Source organism: Talpa occidentalis, unplaced genomic scaffold (genome assembly GCF_014898055.3).
Source record: "Talpa occidentalis isolate TD23 unplaced genomic scaffold, MPIMG_talOcc4v2.1 talOcc4.12, whole genome shotgun sequence".
Taxonomy (NCBI): domain Eukaryota; kingdom Metazoa; phylum Chordata; class Mammalia; order Eulipotyphla; family Talpidae; genus Talpa; species Talpa occidentalis.
The window spans coordinates 51,610,553-51,627,828 of record NW_023601212.1 but is presented as its reverse complement, the minus strand read 5'-3'; the positions used below and the strand labels follow the sequence as shown (position 1 = coordinate 51,627,828).

At 34.6% G+C, this 17,276-nt stretch overlaps 1 protein-coding gene across 2 annotated transcripts in view; it reads right to left on the bottom strand.

Annotated features, from left to right (window-relative positions):
- HMCN1 (hemicentin 1) overlaps nt 1–17,276 on the bottom strand; it is a 508,306-nt gene that overhangs the window by 77,916 nt on the left and 413,114 nt on the right. For both annotated transcript variants that reach the window (XM_037506314.2, XM_054693419.1), the window contains exons 68-70: nt 16,473–16,751; nt 5,211–5,407; nt 1,103–1,184 (exon numbers count right to left, since the gene is read on the bottom strand). In XM_037506314.2, coding sequence (XP_037362211.1) covers nt 1,103–1,184; nt 5,211–5,407; nt 16,473–16,751 — 558 coding nt within the window. The remainder of the gene's footprint in view (nt 1–1,102; nt 1,185–5,210; nt 5,408–16,472; nt 16,752–17,276) is intronic.

Genomic DNA, 17,276 nt, shown 5'->3' with positions numbered 1-17,276 from the left:
GGTGTGTAGAGTTAGGGAGAGGAGGGCACTTAAATCACAGTTTGCACTGCCTAATTATTTAGGCTATGAGAATGAATTAAAAATCTATTTAGTTTTTCTAAATGTTCCTCTCCATGAAGGTTTCTATGTCTATGACTAATAGTATCAGCCAGAATCTTATTGGTCTGACTTTTCTAGAAAATGACAGTAATAAATTTCAAAAATCATGCACGTGTGTGCATGTGTGTACTTACAAAATCAAGCAAAGTGTACTTATAGAAAATGAACAGAATAATTTAAGGAAATAGGGCCTCCCTGGTGGCGCAAGGGGTTAAGACTCAACCAACGAAGCTATCAGCAGCCACTGGAGCATGAGTACAATCCCCATTCAGGGAACTACCCACACGACACAGAAGACCTCTCCTGACTCACCCCCTGCTCCCCTTAGCAGTGTATTTCAATCAGTCTGCCTGTTCTGTTCCCCACTCTGTCTCTGGTGAATCTTTTCATCCACCCACACCTCTGGCCTGTACTCCAGTTCTTGTATGCATAAATAAATAAATATTTAAAAAATAATTTAAGGAAATAAGCCAACATGTATAAAGGTATCTATAAAAGTAATCCTTATATTGAATAAGATACAGAAACAGCCTAAATATTAAAAAACAGGGAAGGAATTAAATTAATGATAGCATATCCATGAAAGGGGACACTAGGCAATTACTAAAACATAATGTTCTAAAAATATGATTTTTGACTGAAAACATGTTCACTATACCATTAAGTGAGAGAAAAACAAATACTATATCACACTTCTATATCACACTTCTGAGATACTGAATCACACTTCTGTGATTAAAAACTTGATGTGCAAAATGCTTTGTGTGATGAGATTATAGATATTTAACATTTTCTTCTATTTTTGAAGTGTTTAATGCTTTATTGAATCCATATCCTCTTTCACAGAAAAACTCAGATGTTGCACTATTGAAAGGAATTCTGAAAATATCAGTCATTTTGGATAAAGCCTTGGTGTGTTATGGAGTTGCTCCATCTTCCATAGCTTATGGACTCTAATTAGGTATTAGTATCAATAGGTTGCAGGACATTTTGCCAAATTTACCATGCACTCTCACTAAATATTCTTTATCATCATCGCCTGCAGGACTGGATGCCAAACATGTATATCTTCCTGTATCCTCCACCTGTAAAATCCAAATAAGAGAATTATGCATTGTTGACACATATGTCTTGGTAATGAGAATAAATCCCTACACTGGAGTGAATATAAAAATCTCACACAAAGCAAGGTATCATTATGAGAGCCCAATATCTAAAATTTTATAAACATTTAACACTTGTGATGAGCTCTCAAATATTGAGTATTGCTTATCATTTCTATTATATATAAATCAATGCTTAAAGAGGGTGTATTTAATGATGTTAGGTGTATTTAATTATTTCAGAAAAGAAAATATATACAGGACCTAGTACCATACATAATAGATGTATAGTCAATGTTTAATGAAGAAATAAGTACTTATGAGTTAAATTTATTTATTTATTTTTATTTTTTACATCATTGTTCATTTTTAAACAATATTTGCTTCCCCTCCCCAGGTAGCCCCCATAGAATTTCTTTCACCAATGCACCAGTGCACTATCACTATAGTCCCCTGTGCTTCTCCCTCCCTCCCTCTGAGCCCTCTCCCTTCTCCTTCCCTGCAGGATATCTCTGATTTATAATTGTCTGTTTTTGCTTTGTTGTGTTTTGTATTGTTATTATTTTTTTTCACTGATGTCTTATTTGGTTCACCTATATAATCTACCTTTTGACATACTTAGTGAAACAAAAGGACTATATTATGTAATTTGATCACAAATAGAGTCAACCTGACAGCAGACTCTATGAGTGAAAACAGAAACATTTCTTAAAAATCCCTATGCACAGTTTCCACTGAAAGTGTTAGTCTTCATTTATACGTCTGACATTGTGTAGACACAGATCATGCTTATGTATGTATAAAATATACTCTGAAAACCAGATGATCCTATTTCTGCAAAAAATGTATTTTTGAAAAGTAGAAAACTTATGTTTTCATTTATTTTACTACTAGAACATTCCTAGAATATTGGAAATTCTTAAATTTGTTCATTCAAAACTGACTTTATAGGTTTTGGAAAAACTTTTTTGGTAAGCTGCAGAAACTCCATTGAAAAAATTTATGACTAGATGTTTGGAAAAATACTTAAGTACAATTTTAGAAGAATGACATTCACACAGTCCTTTAATTAAGAATTCAAAAATGATGTACCACTGCTTAGAGAATAAATTCTAAATTTCTCATCATATCTTTAAAACCTCTAAAAGTCAACTTTTCTCTACCAACTCAGTTCATTCCCAATTGATATTGCCCCCTCTATTGTTTTTTTAAAGATTTATTTATGCATATAAGAACTGGGATACAGGCCAGAGGTGTGTGTGTGTGTGTGTGGGTGAGAGGATTCACCAGAGACAGAGGGGGGAACAGAACAGGCAAATTGATTGAAATACACTGCTGAGGGGAGCAGTGGGTGAGTCAGGAGAGGTCTGCTGAGCCATGTGGGTAGCCCCCTGGCCAGGGATTGAACTCGTGCTGCAGTGGCTGTGGATAGCTTCATAGGTTGTGTCTTAACCCCTTGCACCATCAGGGAGGCCCTCTCTATTGCTTTGACTTAGCCAAACTGGAACCATCATTCATGACCACTCTTAAATCTTTCTTCCTCCAAGAAATATTTCCTGACAACTTAAGAAATATTTCCTGACAACTTAAGACAACTTAGTGACAGTCACTATTTGGAACTACATTACCTAAAATGTGTTATGTTAACACAGTATTCGAAAAATTATAGCTAATGAGATTTCTTTGGAGTAAGATTTTTCAGACTTGTTGACATGCGTTATAGTTCACAAAGGAGAGAAAGGTATAGTGGATAAAGTTTCACAAATCTATTTAGAATAAATCACAGAACTAGTATTTTAATGAAAATGTTTTAGGAAACTCTGGTCTTACCACACAATTTGGAATTTACAAAGCATCTGTTATCTGCCAGGTATGACTGTATGTTATAGATAATACATGAAAAGACAAAGTTCCAGTAAGTGAAATATAATATAAGGTGTGTTATAAGAGTGGCTTAACAAAATGAGATAAAAAATTTGTTAAAAAATTCTTCTGGGGTCACCCTGGTTGCCTAGTGGTTGTCAGTGCTATCAGTATGAAGGCCTGATTTTGATCCTCGTCCAGGGAGCTAACGCACATATAGTGAAGCAGACCTCTCCTGTCTTGTCTGCTGCTGCCTTTGGCAGTGTATGTCAGTAAATCTGTGTTCTGTTCCCCACTCTGTCTCTGGTTAATTCTCTCACCTTTTGCACCTCTGGTCTACATCCCAGTTCTTCTATGCATAAACAAATAAATTTAAAAAATTCTTCTACTTCCTTTTTGACATTGAAATTATAACATCAAAGGATTCTGATTCAGCAAGTGGTATGATAGTTAAACCAAGTTTTTGCTGAGTTACTGCAATGTTTGATGGAGAGAAAAGAATGTTAAAAACATGAGCAATTGCACCCCTATGTTTATAGCAGCACTGTTTACAATAGCTAAGCTTTGGAATCAACCCAAATGCCCAAAAATAGATGACTGGATCAAGAAGATGTGGTACATATATACCATGGAATATTACTCAGCATTCAAAAAAGATAAACACATGCAATTTGCAGCAACATGGATGGCGCTGGAAGGGATCATGCTCAGCGAAATAAGCCAAAAAGAAAAAGAAAAATACCGGATGGTCTCACTCATAGCAGGAATCTAGAAAACTTAAATAAGGGACCAGGAAAATGAATATAAGAAAGTGAAAATCAAAATCAACAAAAAACTATGAACCAGAGACACTTTTTGGGGGGTGGGGGGCAGGAGGGGAAGGATTGGGGTCAGAATGGGGCGTTTGCAATTGTATGGGGGAATATAAAAATAAAATTTATTATTTAAAAAAAAAAATAAACATAAACTAACCATAAAAAATAAATAAAATATTGAAAATAAAAAAAAAAAACAAAAAAAAAAAAAAAAAAAAAAAAACCATGAATTGGGCTGGATTCCACAGGATAGGCTTTTGAATCAAACCTAGCATTGCAATTAACTCCACCACTGAGCAAAGCTTAATTGACAGGGGAATGCTACATCTCTCTATGTTTACTCACAGATGTATAAAATATGGGTAAAAACATAGCCTAAATAAAGTCTTTGTGAGTGTTATAGACATGACAAAGCTCAGAGCTGAAAATAGTACTGACAAAGTAGAAAATTAGAAATTCTTAAATCTCTTTTAAAAGCTCCTTCCCATTTTTTTTCAGTGAAAATGCACATAAAATATTATTTAATAATTTGTTACTCTGTATTTAAAAGAATGGTGACTGATAATAGCAGCAACAATAATTATTTGATTTCAACAATAATTCAATTTAAGCATCACTACTTGCTTGTATCATTAATAAGCACTTCATCTTTAGAAGATCTCCTTAAATCTCCAAGTGTATGAGTTTGGTATTATTACTATTTGTATCTCTAATTTATAGGTGACAGCATTAGGGCACAGATGGAGAATATTTGTAATATAACTTTTCCCTTTCTTAGTAGGACAAAAGATTGTGACAGTAAGACATCTGAGACATATCACTCTCTAATAAATTCATATTTCAGATTAATTTAATACAAACTAAATACAACAATACTTAAATACAAACTAAAAAAAAATCACAATTTAGTTGATCATTGTTTGAAACATTGTGTCTCTTCAGATTTTTATGTATTTTAGAGAGACACACTCTTTTGAGGCCTTATATATATGTATGTTGGATTGCTTTTTTGCAAGTTTTACAGAGGACTACATGGTACAAATTAAGAGCATCAGGTAATATATTAACACAGCATTGTGAAAACTTGCAAAAAGAATGTGAAGAAAGGTATCTTGTTTTTTTCAGTTCAATATAATGCCTTCACTTCCATCTAACATGTTACCTCATGTTTACCTAACATGCATATCACAGAAGAAATGTACCCTTGATAAAGATACAGAAATCTATGATATATTCATATACAAAGGCATAATTTCACCAAAGTTTCTCATATATTAGCAAGTGGGAAGTGTAACTTAGGACAAATAATTGAATGAACTTTGACACTTACCTGAGCACTAGATATTCGGAGAACCTCTCCTCCTCCGAGAGTTTGCATCTGATCCATCTGTGGAAGGGGCCGTCCATCTTTCATCCAGGTAATTTTAGGAGTTGGGATTCCAGAAGCAATGCAAGTAAGTTCAAGTGGATTGTTAACAATCACTGAGATCTCTATAGGTTCTTCAGATCCATTGATATGAGGTGGTTCTGTTTAAAGAGAATTAAAAACAGTGACAAAATAAACTTACTATTTGATCAAGTAGTGTTGATTAGAAAAACTTTAAGATAAAATTCACCTCAATTTTATGTTAATATGATGCAAACACATGTGATTATCACAAGGATACCAAAACCATAATTTCTAGATGTTATTACCATTTGTCACTGGTACAATTCCAAAAGAGATGGATTAGGCCAATAATAGATCATGAATTTAATGGCATGTCAGCAATTGGGATTTAGAAAATCCCAACTGTAAATATTTGAAAACAATAAAAATTAAACTAAAAGAGGAGAGAGTATCTAAGATGGCAGGCTAGCACAGACCTGGAGTCACATCTTCCTCTACAAGGCCAGTGGACCAGCATCAGTGAGGGAGCAGTTGCACTTGGAAGAGAACTGTGAACTTAATTAGCATCTCCACAAGGAAGTGTCACAGAGATGACTAGAAAGGGTAGGAAATGCTGAGAAATTGTCCTACCAGGAACAATATTGGGGTCTTGGGAGAGGCAATGGCTCTCCCTCCCTAACACCATGGTCTCTTTTTGATTCCTAGCCTGCTATAGACAGGTAAATGCTTCAGATTATAAAGAAAACAAACTGCTGGTAGGTGCCGAGCTGATACAATTGGGGCTGATGATGGTTAGCTTGGCAGTCCCAAGAAGAACCAGCCCCTCCGTTGTCTGAACTTAGCAGGCATCTGAACACTTTAACTATTGCACAATCTGTGATTTGCTGTGGTGCCTAAACTCCCAAACTTCTAGCCATGCTCCTTGTCCCTGAGCTTTGGAGGAAAGGTACTGCCAGCAAAACCCACTGAGATCAGAACTAGGCTGTAATTGAAGATCAATTGCAGTTTGGAGCTTCTGAGAGGGCATCACTGATAGTATCTTGACCTGATAGTAATTGCCAGATCCCTCTCTCTGCTCCAGTGTCTGCAGCATCAAGGAAGGCTTACACCCTTGGCAATCTATTGCAACAACCTCCACATTCCCACATCTCTGGCAATCTCCCTGTGGGCTATGTTTTTGAACTACCGCCCTGCACTGATTCTTAAGCTCCAGTCATCCTGATGGGCTTCAATTAGTACAACAACAGAAAGAACAACATCCAAGGCCAATAACCTTAGCCAATACCCTGTAACTTACAATTCCAAAGCAAGACTGTCACAGCAAGACTAGGAAGGATAAAAGCCGAATTTTATCTACAGAAATAATCACAGAGCACCAAATAGAATGAGGAGGCAGAGGAATTGCAATTTACCATAGAGTGGATCAAGACTAAAACCTGTGAAAAAATCCCTAATACAACAGAATTGACCAAACTACCAGAAGATGACTTTAGAACGATAGTTTTAATAATGCTTACTGGGATTTTGAAAATAGATAACCAAAAAGAGAAGTACAAACGGAGAAAATTTTAAAAAGCTCCAAACAGAAGTCACAGAGATAAGGAATACACTAGCTTAACTTAAAATACAATAGAAGTATTCACCAATAGAGTCAATGAGGCTGAAGAATGAATCAATGAAATGTATATAGTATAGAGGAAATAATCCAAAAAGACTGGCAGAAAAAAAAATAAGAAAAATAAAGACAACCTAAGAGACCTACAGCACAGCATCAAGAAGAATAACATTCACACCATTAGGGTTCCAAGAAGGAAAAGAAAGAGATGAAGGGGCAGAAATCCTGTTTGAAAAAAAAAAAAAAAAGAGTAGATGAGAACTTCACAAACTGGTAAAAAAAAAAAAAAAACACAACAACAACCAAACAGAATCCAGATACAGAAACAGTTCCAAATAAAATAGACCAAAACAGATACATACCACGATGTATTAAAATAGCAAAAAATAAAGATAGAGAATCCTAAAGGCCACCGGAAAAAAGCAAAGTCACATATAAGGGAACTTCCATAAGGCTATTAACATATTTCTCACCAGGAACTTCACAGGTCACAAGAGAATAGCATAATATATTAAGTGTACTAAAAGGAAAAAAAAAAATCTCCAGCTAAGACTCCTCTAACCAGCTTAGCTAATACTCAGAGTTGCAGGAAAGATAGCAGACACAAACAGCTGAAAGAATTCATCTCCTCTAAATCCATCTTGCAAGAGATACTTTCTTAAATATCAATGGTCTGAATTCACCAATCAAAAGGCACTAGTTGGAGCAGAAACCAAAGCCTTCACTTTCTGCTATCGCTAGGAGAACCATCTGAATTTTGAGGATAAATATAGGTTTAAAGTAAAATGTTGGAAAAGAATCCTACAAATGATATTTAACAAAAAGGCAGAGATAGTCATACTTATATAAAATAAAAAAGACTTCCTGCTAAAAAAGGTAACAAGAAAGGTCATTAAATAATGATTAAGGGAACAATGCATCAGGAGTACATAGCACTCATCAATATACATGTACTCAACAGAAGAGCATTAAAATATGTACAGTAAATATTAACAAGCCTAAGAATATACATTGACAGCAACACAATGGTAGTAAAGGACTTAAATATCCCACTTAAATCAATGAACAGATCAACCAGACAGAACATCAATAAGGAAACAACAGTTTTGAATGAAGAATTAGACAAGATGCATATACTAGCTATTGATAGGGCATGCTACCCCCCACCCTTGCATCAAAAGTGCACATGGAACACTCTTGAAGAGCTAAATAAATGAATAGAAATAGATACAACAATATCTTACAAGATCCTAATGATGTACAAAAGGATTGATAGAAACTAAGAGCTTGTTCTTTGAAAAGATAAGTAACACAGGCGAACCTAGATACTAGGCTCACTAAGAAAAAGAGAAAGAAAACTCTAATAAACAGAATTGGAAATTAAAGAGAAATTACAATTGACATCACAGAAATACAGATAAGAGACTATTTTGAATCTCTTTATGCCAACAAAATGGTCAATGTAGAAGAAATGGACAAATCCTTAGTATTATATAACCCCCCAAAGGTTGAATCAGGAAGAAATAGAAAATAGACTAATTATGAGCATGGAAATTAAAACAGTAATCAGAAGTCTCTCCACCTCAAAAATAAAACAGTTTTCTCTAGTGAGTTATACCAAGTCCTCAAAGACAATTAAGTGCCTATCCATTTCAAGATCTTCTAAAAAATTGAAGAGAGAACACATCCATATACACTTTATGACATCAGAATTAAAACTGATACCAAATGTTGAGCAGGAAATCACAAAAAATAAAACTACTGACCAATATTTCTGACAAACATAGATGCTAAAATCCTCAGCAAAATCTTAGCAAGCCAAATTGAACAATACATTAAAAGGATCAAACATCACATCCAAGTGAGATTTATCCCAGACATTCAAGGATGGTTCATCTTACACAAATCGGTGTAATTCATCACATCAACAAAGGGAAGGATAAACATCATATGATCATATCAACAGACAGAAAGCAATTTGACAAGATGTAATATCCATTTCTAATTGAAGTTCTCAATAAAATGGAATAGAAGGAACATTTCTCAAGATAAAGGTGACACATGACAAACTGATATCTCAATGGTGAAAAACTGTAAACCTTTCCTCTCTGATCAGGAATAAGATAATGATGTCCACTCGCATCACTATTATTCAACCTAGTTTGGAAGTCCTTGCAAGAGCAATTAGGCAAGAGAATGAAATAAAAGGAATCCAAACTGGAAAAGAAGAAGCAAAACAATCACAAATTTAGATGACATGATAATATACATAGAAACTCCTAAAGATTTTACTAAAAATGCTTAGGAACAATAAGTCAGTAAGGTTGCAGCCTACAAATTCCAGATATAAAACACTAATATATTCCTACACCCTAACAGCAAATAAAAGAGAAAGAAATAAAAAAAGCAATTCCATTTAAAATTGCATCAAGAAGTAATGAGTACATTGCAATTAACTAAGCTGAAAGATTTATACAAGAAAAACTATAAGACATGGTAAAAAGAAATAAGACACAAGAAATGGAAAGTTAGTCCATACTTGTGGATTAGAAGAATGATTGTGCTTAAAGTAGCCATCTTACCTAAAGCAGTATACAGATTTAATGGAAACAAAATTCTAGTATCTTTATTCAAGGAAATAGAGAAAACACTACTGAAACATGTATGAAATCACAAAAACCAAAAACCCTAAATAGTCAAAGGATTCATGACCAAAAAAAAAAAAAAGGTATTGTTTCCAATATAGATTTCTAACTATCCTACAAAGAAACAGTAACTACAAAAGTATGGTATTGGAATAAAAATAGACACACAGGTCAATAGAATAAAATTGGAAATCCAGAAATAAACCCATACATACATGGACAGTTAATTTACAACAATGGAATCAAACCATAAAATGGAAAATAGAAAATCTATTCAAACAATTATGTTGGGAAAAATGGACAGGAACATGCAAAGGATGAATCTAAACTATTTTACACCATTAACAACAATTATTTCAAAATAAATCAAATATTTTATGTAAAATCTGAAACCATAAAATACATAGCAGAAAACATAGACAAAAACTCTCCTTGACATTAGCTTCAGTAATGTCTTTGGGAACTCAACTACAGTGGTCAGAGAAACTGAAGCAAAAGTAAACAAGTGGAACTACATCAAATTAAAGTTTCCGCTCAGCCAAAGACTATCATTTAAGCAAAAAGAAATGCTAAAAAATGAAAGAAAATAGTTGCACATAATACAATCCAAAAAGGGGCTAATATCCAACATCTATAAAGAACTCGTACAACTCAACAAAATAAAATAAATAATTTAATAAAAAAAGGGGAGAAGATCTAAACAGATACTTCTCCAAAGAAGACATATAAAACAGGCACATTCAAAAAATGATCATCACTTGTTATCAGGGAAATGTCAATCAAAACCACATCAGAAAACCACTCTTATAAGCACGAGAATAGCTCATAGTAAAAAGACCAGAAACAAGAAGTATTGGCGAGGATGTGGAGAAAAACAGAACTCTTGTACACTGTTGGTAGGAATGTATCCTGGTCCAGTCTCTATGGGAAATGGTACAGAAATTTCTCAAAACAAAAAATAGATTTACCATTGATTTGGTAATCCCACTCTTGTATTTACCCAAAAAATATAAAAACACTGATTAAAATATGCACTCCTTTGTTCATTGCAGCACTATTTACAATAGCTGAGCTATGGAAACAGTGACAGATGACAGATAAGATGTCCAATGACAGATAAGATGATGAAGCAGATGTGGTTTATATAAACAAAGGAATACTACTCAGAAGGAGAAAGATCAGATGATTTCACTCATATGTTGAACATAAAAAAAGCAAAGCAACACACAAAAATAAACCCCTAGAACATGTACAGTATCATAAACTGTCACTTCAATAAACATAATTAAAAAGTAAACCTGAAGAGAGGTATTTAAATGTATTAGTGTGTTTTTGCATCTTTCAAATATCTATTGTTCCTATGGAAGCAATAGATAAATTATATGGAATTTTGCTATTATCTTTTCTACACAGAACTTTAAGAGGAAATAATGACCAAGCAGAAGAAAAAATACTTATATTTGGAAATAATTTCTGCATAAAACTCATTTGATATGTCTGGACAGGTATAATTTCTATTTTATTTTATTTTTTTACTTCTAAGTTCCTTCTCAAGAGCTCAATAACATCTCAAGAGGATTTTAAAGAATCTAAACATTTGGAAGAAACATGAACATTTCTCAGTCTTACTAACCTCATTTTAGAAATACCTTTAATAAAACAGACTTCTCTTACAATGATCATTCAAGTTTTCTATGACTGTTTCCAAGCTTACTATTTCACAAGCAGCCCAAATAGTTTTTGGACAGCTTCAGGAATTACCTGGGGTTGGTTGGTTGGTTGGTTGGTTTTAATTAGGCACATATTTATTGCACAGAGACTCTCAGCAAAGGATCTGGAGTCAAATTGCTTGAGTCTGAATCTGGGTTCCAATAATTATTAGGTTAGTGAATTTGAGCAAATCCTTTAAAATAGGGAAAGAAATATTCCTTAACTAACAGAATTATGAGGATTCAAGAGATAATACATACACTAAACATTTCTCTTGTATTTCTGAATCTGTTTTATCTTATTTTACACATAAGGATTTTTAAAAAGTTACTACTATTACAATCCCAATTATAGCTCTTGGTATCATTGTTAAAACCTGTTTCCTAAAGATTTTATCTATGGTCCTCATTTTTCTTTCTTGACAAAGACATATTAAATCTGTGCTCCTCTTTAGAGTATAATTAAGAAATTAGAATTTCTTAACCATTGTCCCACATTACTTTCATCTATTTTATGTATTACTGTCAAAAATACATTTTCTTAACTGCAATTTAAGATTGATTCAAAATTTTTGGCTTAAAAGATTTTAGTGGATCTATGTTGCTTACTAAATTAAATAAAACTCATCAGGGCATTCAAGGCTTCTACAATATCTATCTTTATAACGTGATCTACCTTTTTTTAAAAATTTATTTATTTATACAAGAACTGGGGTACATGCCAGAAGCACGGGAGGGTGAGAGAATTAACCAGCAAGACTGGGGAACAGAACAGGCAGATGGACCGAAGACACTGCTGAGGGGAGCAGTGGGCGAGACAGAAGAGGTCTGCGCCATCTGGGTAGCTCCTTGGCCGGCCGGGAATCAAACCTGCACTGCAGAGGCTGCAGACAGCTTCACAGCGCTGCGCTCAACCAGCTGCGCCACTGGGGAGGCCCAACATGATCTACTTTTAATATGCTTATATGTAACCTAGATTACAAATTAGACAATTTCTCTCCCTTAACAAATCCAGTACTTTTTTGCTCTGTGACTTTACTAATGCTATTCCTTTTACTGCAACATACTCTCAGACCCATCACCTAACTCAGCATCTTCAAGTACCATCAAGGTCACATAAATATCATACGTTCATTTGTAAAAATCATGAATCCTTTCTTCAGTCTCTCAACAAACTATACAATTTCTAGTCCTATTAATTTTCATAGTATGTATCACTCAAAATCACTTATCTGATTCTCCATTTGACTATGCTTGACTGTGGTAATTTTTTATTCTCCTCACTTACTGGTTATATACTATGTGTTAGTGATTGCGGATACAAAGAATAATTAGGTATGGCCTTTACCCTCAAAGACTTGTAGTCACTAGATTTAAAACAATGACAACAGAAATAACATGTTCCGAATGATTTAAATGCCAGTCATCAGATCTTACGTTTGCTAAGTGACTGTAAACTATTTAACTCTGTGTCTGGTCCTGTCTTGTACTTTGGGCAGAGCAAGCATTATTTACACTCTGATGACTCCAGAGCTTATATTTCCAGAGTAGATCTCTCTCCTGACCTCCAGATACATAAATCCAATGATCGCAAAAACATCTCTAGTGGGATCTTTGAAAATAACTTCAAATTCAACAACTGTTCAGATGGAATCTCTTCTTATACTCCATACCTGATCGGTCCTTCCCCAGTTTTCCCAGCATTTATGTGACTGATTTACCAATCACCCCATCACATAAGTCAGAAATGAGGAGTCATCCTTGTTATTATCTTCTTCATCATTCTCCTGTGTTCAAATCTATAACAAAGACCTAATACTTCTACCTGTGATCATTTCTAGATACATCTTTGCTTTTAGCTTCTAGCACTAATCTGAGGTACGATATGGTTTACTTAGACTTAGAATCTTCTCCTTTCTGGTTGTAGGTATCTACCCGATATTACTTAATTATTTTTCATTTTAGTATGGCCTGATTGTTTGGATGCTGATAATGTATTAAAAATTACATTTCTTAACCTGTTTATTAGAGAGCAGATGGAGGGTCATGTGAGAATTCTGATCAAGGAACAATAAATGGAAGTGGTTTTGCAGTTTTCTGAGAAAGTCCCTAAAGGGACAACTCATTCCTTTCCCATTTTCCTGTTTTATTATTGCATCTAGAGCATCAGCTGGTAATGCTGAGGATGAGGAGGCCATCCGTGATCACTGACCAACCAAGGCCAGGACAACCGGCTGAACAATGCAATTACTGCAGCTCCAGATGCCTCACCTAGTGAGAAGAACACATTTCTTTGTTTCAGTGACTGCATTTAAATTGTTCTTCAAGCCAACACATTCCTAACTGGTCTTGCAGAGTCCACTCCTGCCCTGCTCCAAGTTGCTTTCCACTTTGTTATAGCGTGATCTCTTCAAACTGTAATTTCCCTGACGGCATTTCATTTATCAGAACTTTCAATGATTTTCCATTGTTTTTGGATAAAAACCAACCTTTTTATCCTAATAAGTAATTCTTTATCCTTTAAATATTATAATGTTGTGGAGTCTGCATCAGGTATCACCACTGTAGGACACCCACCACAGACTATTGCGCTTTCTTCCCTCTTTGTTCCTACCCTCTCCACCCTCTCCCCACTTCAGATGCTTCAGTTCTGTAGTCAGCTTTTTTATTATTATTTTTTAAAGATTTATTTATTTATGCATACAAGAGCTGGGGTACAGGCCAGAGGTGCAGGGCGTGAGAGGACTCACCAGAGACAGAGTGGGGAGCAGAACAAGCAGACTGACTGAAATACACTGCTGAGGGGAGTAGCAGGTGAGTCAGGAGAGGACTGCTGTGCCACATGAGTAGCTCCCTGGCCAGGGATTGAACTCGTGCTGCAGTGGCTGAGGATAGATTCATAGGTTGTGTCTTAACCCCTTGTGCCACTAGGGAGGCCCTGTAGTCAGTTTTTAAGGGTTAGATTTTAAGGTTGTCTTTCTCTGGTTCTTCAAAACTAAAATTCTTACTGTGGTCAATGAAGTTCTTCATAGTCTGGAACATATTAAGCCCCCTAACTTGATTTTAGGTGATTTTCTCCCTTGTTTCCAGTATTCTAGCTACACTGGACTCTACACTATCTCATCATGGTACCTCCCACCATGTGGACAGAATTAAGTTGAAAATAGAAGCTCTACAACTTAGGACATTAATGTCTGTGGGTAGCACTGATCCAAGTGGAGTTTTCCAGGTTTTAATGGAGTTAGCATTCATCAAATGCTGAAATGCTAAAACTCCTCATCTTTCTGCTGAGGCAGTTTTCAAACCCGTTTTAAGAAAATACTATTGTTATAAGCCTTTCAACTGGGAAGACTGTTCCTTAAACACAACTTTAAATATGTTACTGATACATTCTCCATCCAGAAATGCACGGGGTTGTGATTCTGCTCTTGAATTTTTGATTTGTAGAGAAGTGTGTCTTCTCTCTTTCTCCACTGGACATGCAGACAGTTTCCTGTGCTTTCATGTCTGTATGAATACAGCAGACTCTTTAATTCAGTCTTTGCTCTGTCATCAGAGGGCTTTGGGGGAAATAAAATCTGGCTGCAACATAGTCCTGTTTAGGCTTCTTCCACTGCTTTGGTGATGAGGTCCACATTCTCTAAAATGTTCCCAAGACTCTTCATAGTATGGTTTCTGCCCATTGATATTTCCAGTCTTGTCTCTTGCTACTCTTCTTTTCACACAGTCTATGTGAATATAACTGACAATTCAAGTGCTGTCACTGTTGGGGAAGATGTTGGCAAGTCCTCACTCACCTCCGTGAACTACTATCCCTTTTAGGGCTCAGATTGATCCTTGAAATAGTATCAGAAGCATGCAATGGCAGTGAATGTTGTTTTAGCTATACAATATTCATCACACTCAAAAACAACTGCTTGTTCAGGTTCTGTATTCCACCAGAGGTAAGAACTTGAGGGTGGGACTTTCTCAATGACACATTCAGGTATCATATGTCACATAATAGATAGTCAATCATTATTTGTTACATGATGACCAGCAGTGTGCCTGGCAATAATGTATATTTAATGATAATTATTTAATATGTGAATAATGAATGTGCAACATCCACATTCACCTCATCTTCTGTTATCCCTTATACTGTGTGAAGTGATATTCAGAAATTTATTTTTTCTGCCCTCCTCACAGACACACATGTTCTTTTATCTCTAAATATCCTGAAATACCTCTACCAATATTACCTTTCATTTTATGGAACACTGTTTATAGCACTGTAGCTCTCCAAGTTTATTTAGATATTTTTCTGCCTCCCTTTATAGTTAAAATGCCCATTAATCCAGCTGCCAAGAATCTAATTCTGTTGAGCTTAATCCAACCACTAAGCATTATGTGTTAGATGCCATGTTAAGAAATGGGAATATGGCAATAATTAAGTAGATACTGCTTCTCACACAGCTTAATTAAAGATGAAGCAGACTTTTAAAGTTCCACAAATAATTACATTTTAATAGGTGCTATGTGAAAGATTACAGGGTGTCCTGAGAACATGCTAGCCTGGCTAGATGCTTGCCAAAATTCTTCTTGTTCCTTGTGGGACACATTTCTATGCAGGTTTCACCTAAATCACAGTGTAAAAACAGTTTCCAAAAAAAATTACTCATCATTAAAATACTAAGATTATTAAACTCATCTTCATTTCTCTTCCAAGTCAAAATATTTTAGATACAAGGAAAAGATGAATTTTCTTTTTATAATATTTGTGATGTATAGAACATTGTGATGCACATTCAAATATTTACTTTAATGTGCACAAGAGTAAATAAAACTAAACTATTTGAAATGATTATTCCAACCATAATATACAGATTGGATTACTTAAAGTGAATTTGGAATAGCAAATATTATTATAAATATTCTGCTTTTCCATTAATTTGTTATTATCAGATGCATTTTTAGTTCTTGGAAAATATTAAACAGCTACGTATTAGTTGGTTTTATGATATCGTCATGGAACAATGTTTTACAAGTAGGAGTTCCAACTTTTTTGGCAGATTAGAAACACAATTTAAATTTAAATATGCTTCAGATAAGTGTCAACTTACATGAATTACAAAACAATAATATTTTTACAAGTTTTGTCCCAGAGTAATGATTCTAAGAATCATACTTATTTACTAAGTCTTTTTTGCCACTTACTGCCCAATGACTAACATTTATCAGAATGTTCACATACCTAGGACCTTCAGGGTGAAGGTTTTGCTGACTTCTCCAGCTTCATTAGAGGCAATGCAGGTGTATCTTCCTGAGTCTTCAGGGCTTGCTTTGATGAGCTGAAGGATCATTCCTTGAGTGCTTATTGTCAAATGGGCATCAAGTCCCAGAGGTTGGCCATCTCTAAGCCAGGACATGCTAGGAGTAGGAGTGCCATCTGTAAAGCATGTCATAGAGGTGGAACTGCCTTTGACAATGGTAATCTCCTCTGTTCCCATTGCATTGTCCATATTTGGGGGTACTACATAGAAAACAAAACAAGCAAAAGTTGTATATCTATTATAATTTAAGATAAATTTAAATAAAATATAAATGACTCTATTATTCTGCAGTGTTTCTACAATATATAAAAGTATAGAATTTAAAACAGCATATCACTAATTAAAGACTTTAAAAATAGGTAGGCTAATTATTTACCTTCTAAAACATTAGCAATGAAACCTTGGAATTGTTTTTTTGTAGAATATGCAAAATGTAAATGTGTTTTACATTATGGCTGTTTTTTTAACTTCTTCAGTTTGACTCCTTAATTTGCTTAAATGTATATTATTTCTAGTAGGGTATTTTCAATACTTAATAGTATCAAGTTCTAGAGTAGGTTTTATATAATCTAACCTAAGTCATATGTAGGCTACAACAAACAGTACATAACTGTGCTGAGATAACCTTGATTATTTCAGAAATAGACTGAGTTCTCTCTCTATGTACAAACAGATATGTGTATGTATAATATATATACACATATATATCCATTCATATTTTAAGT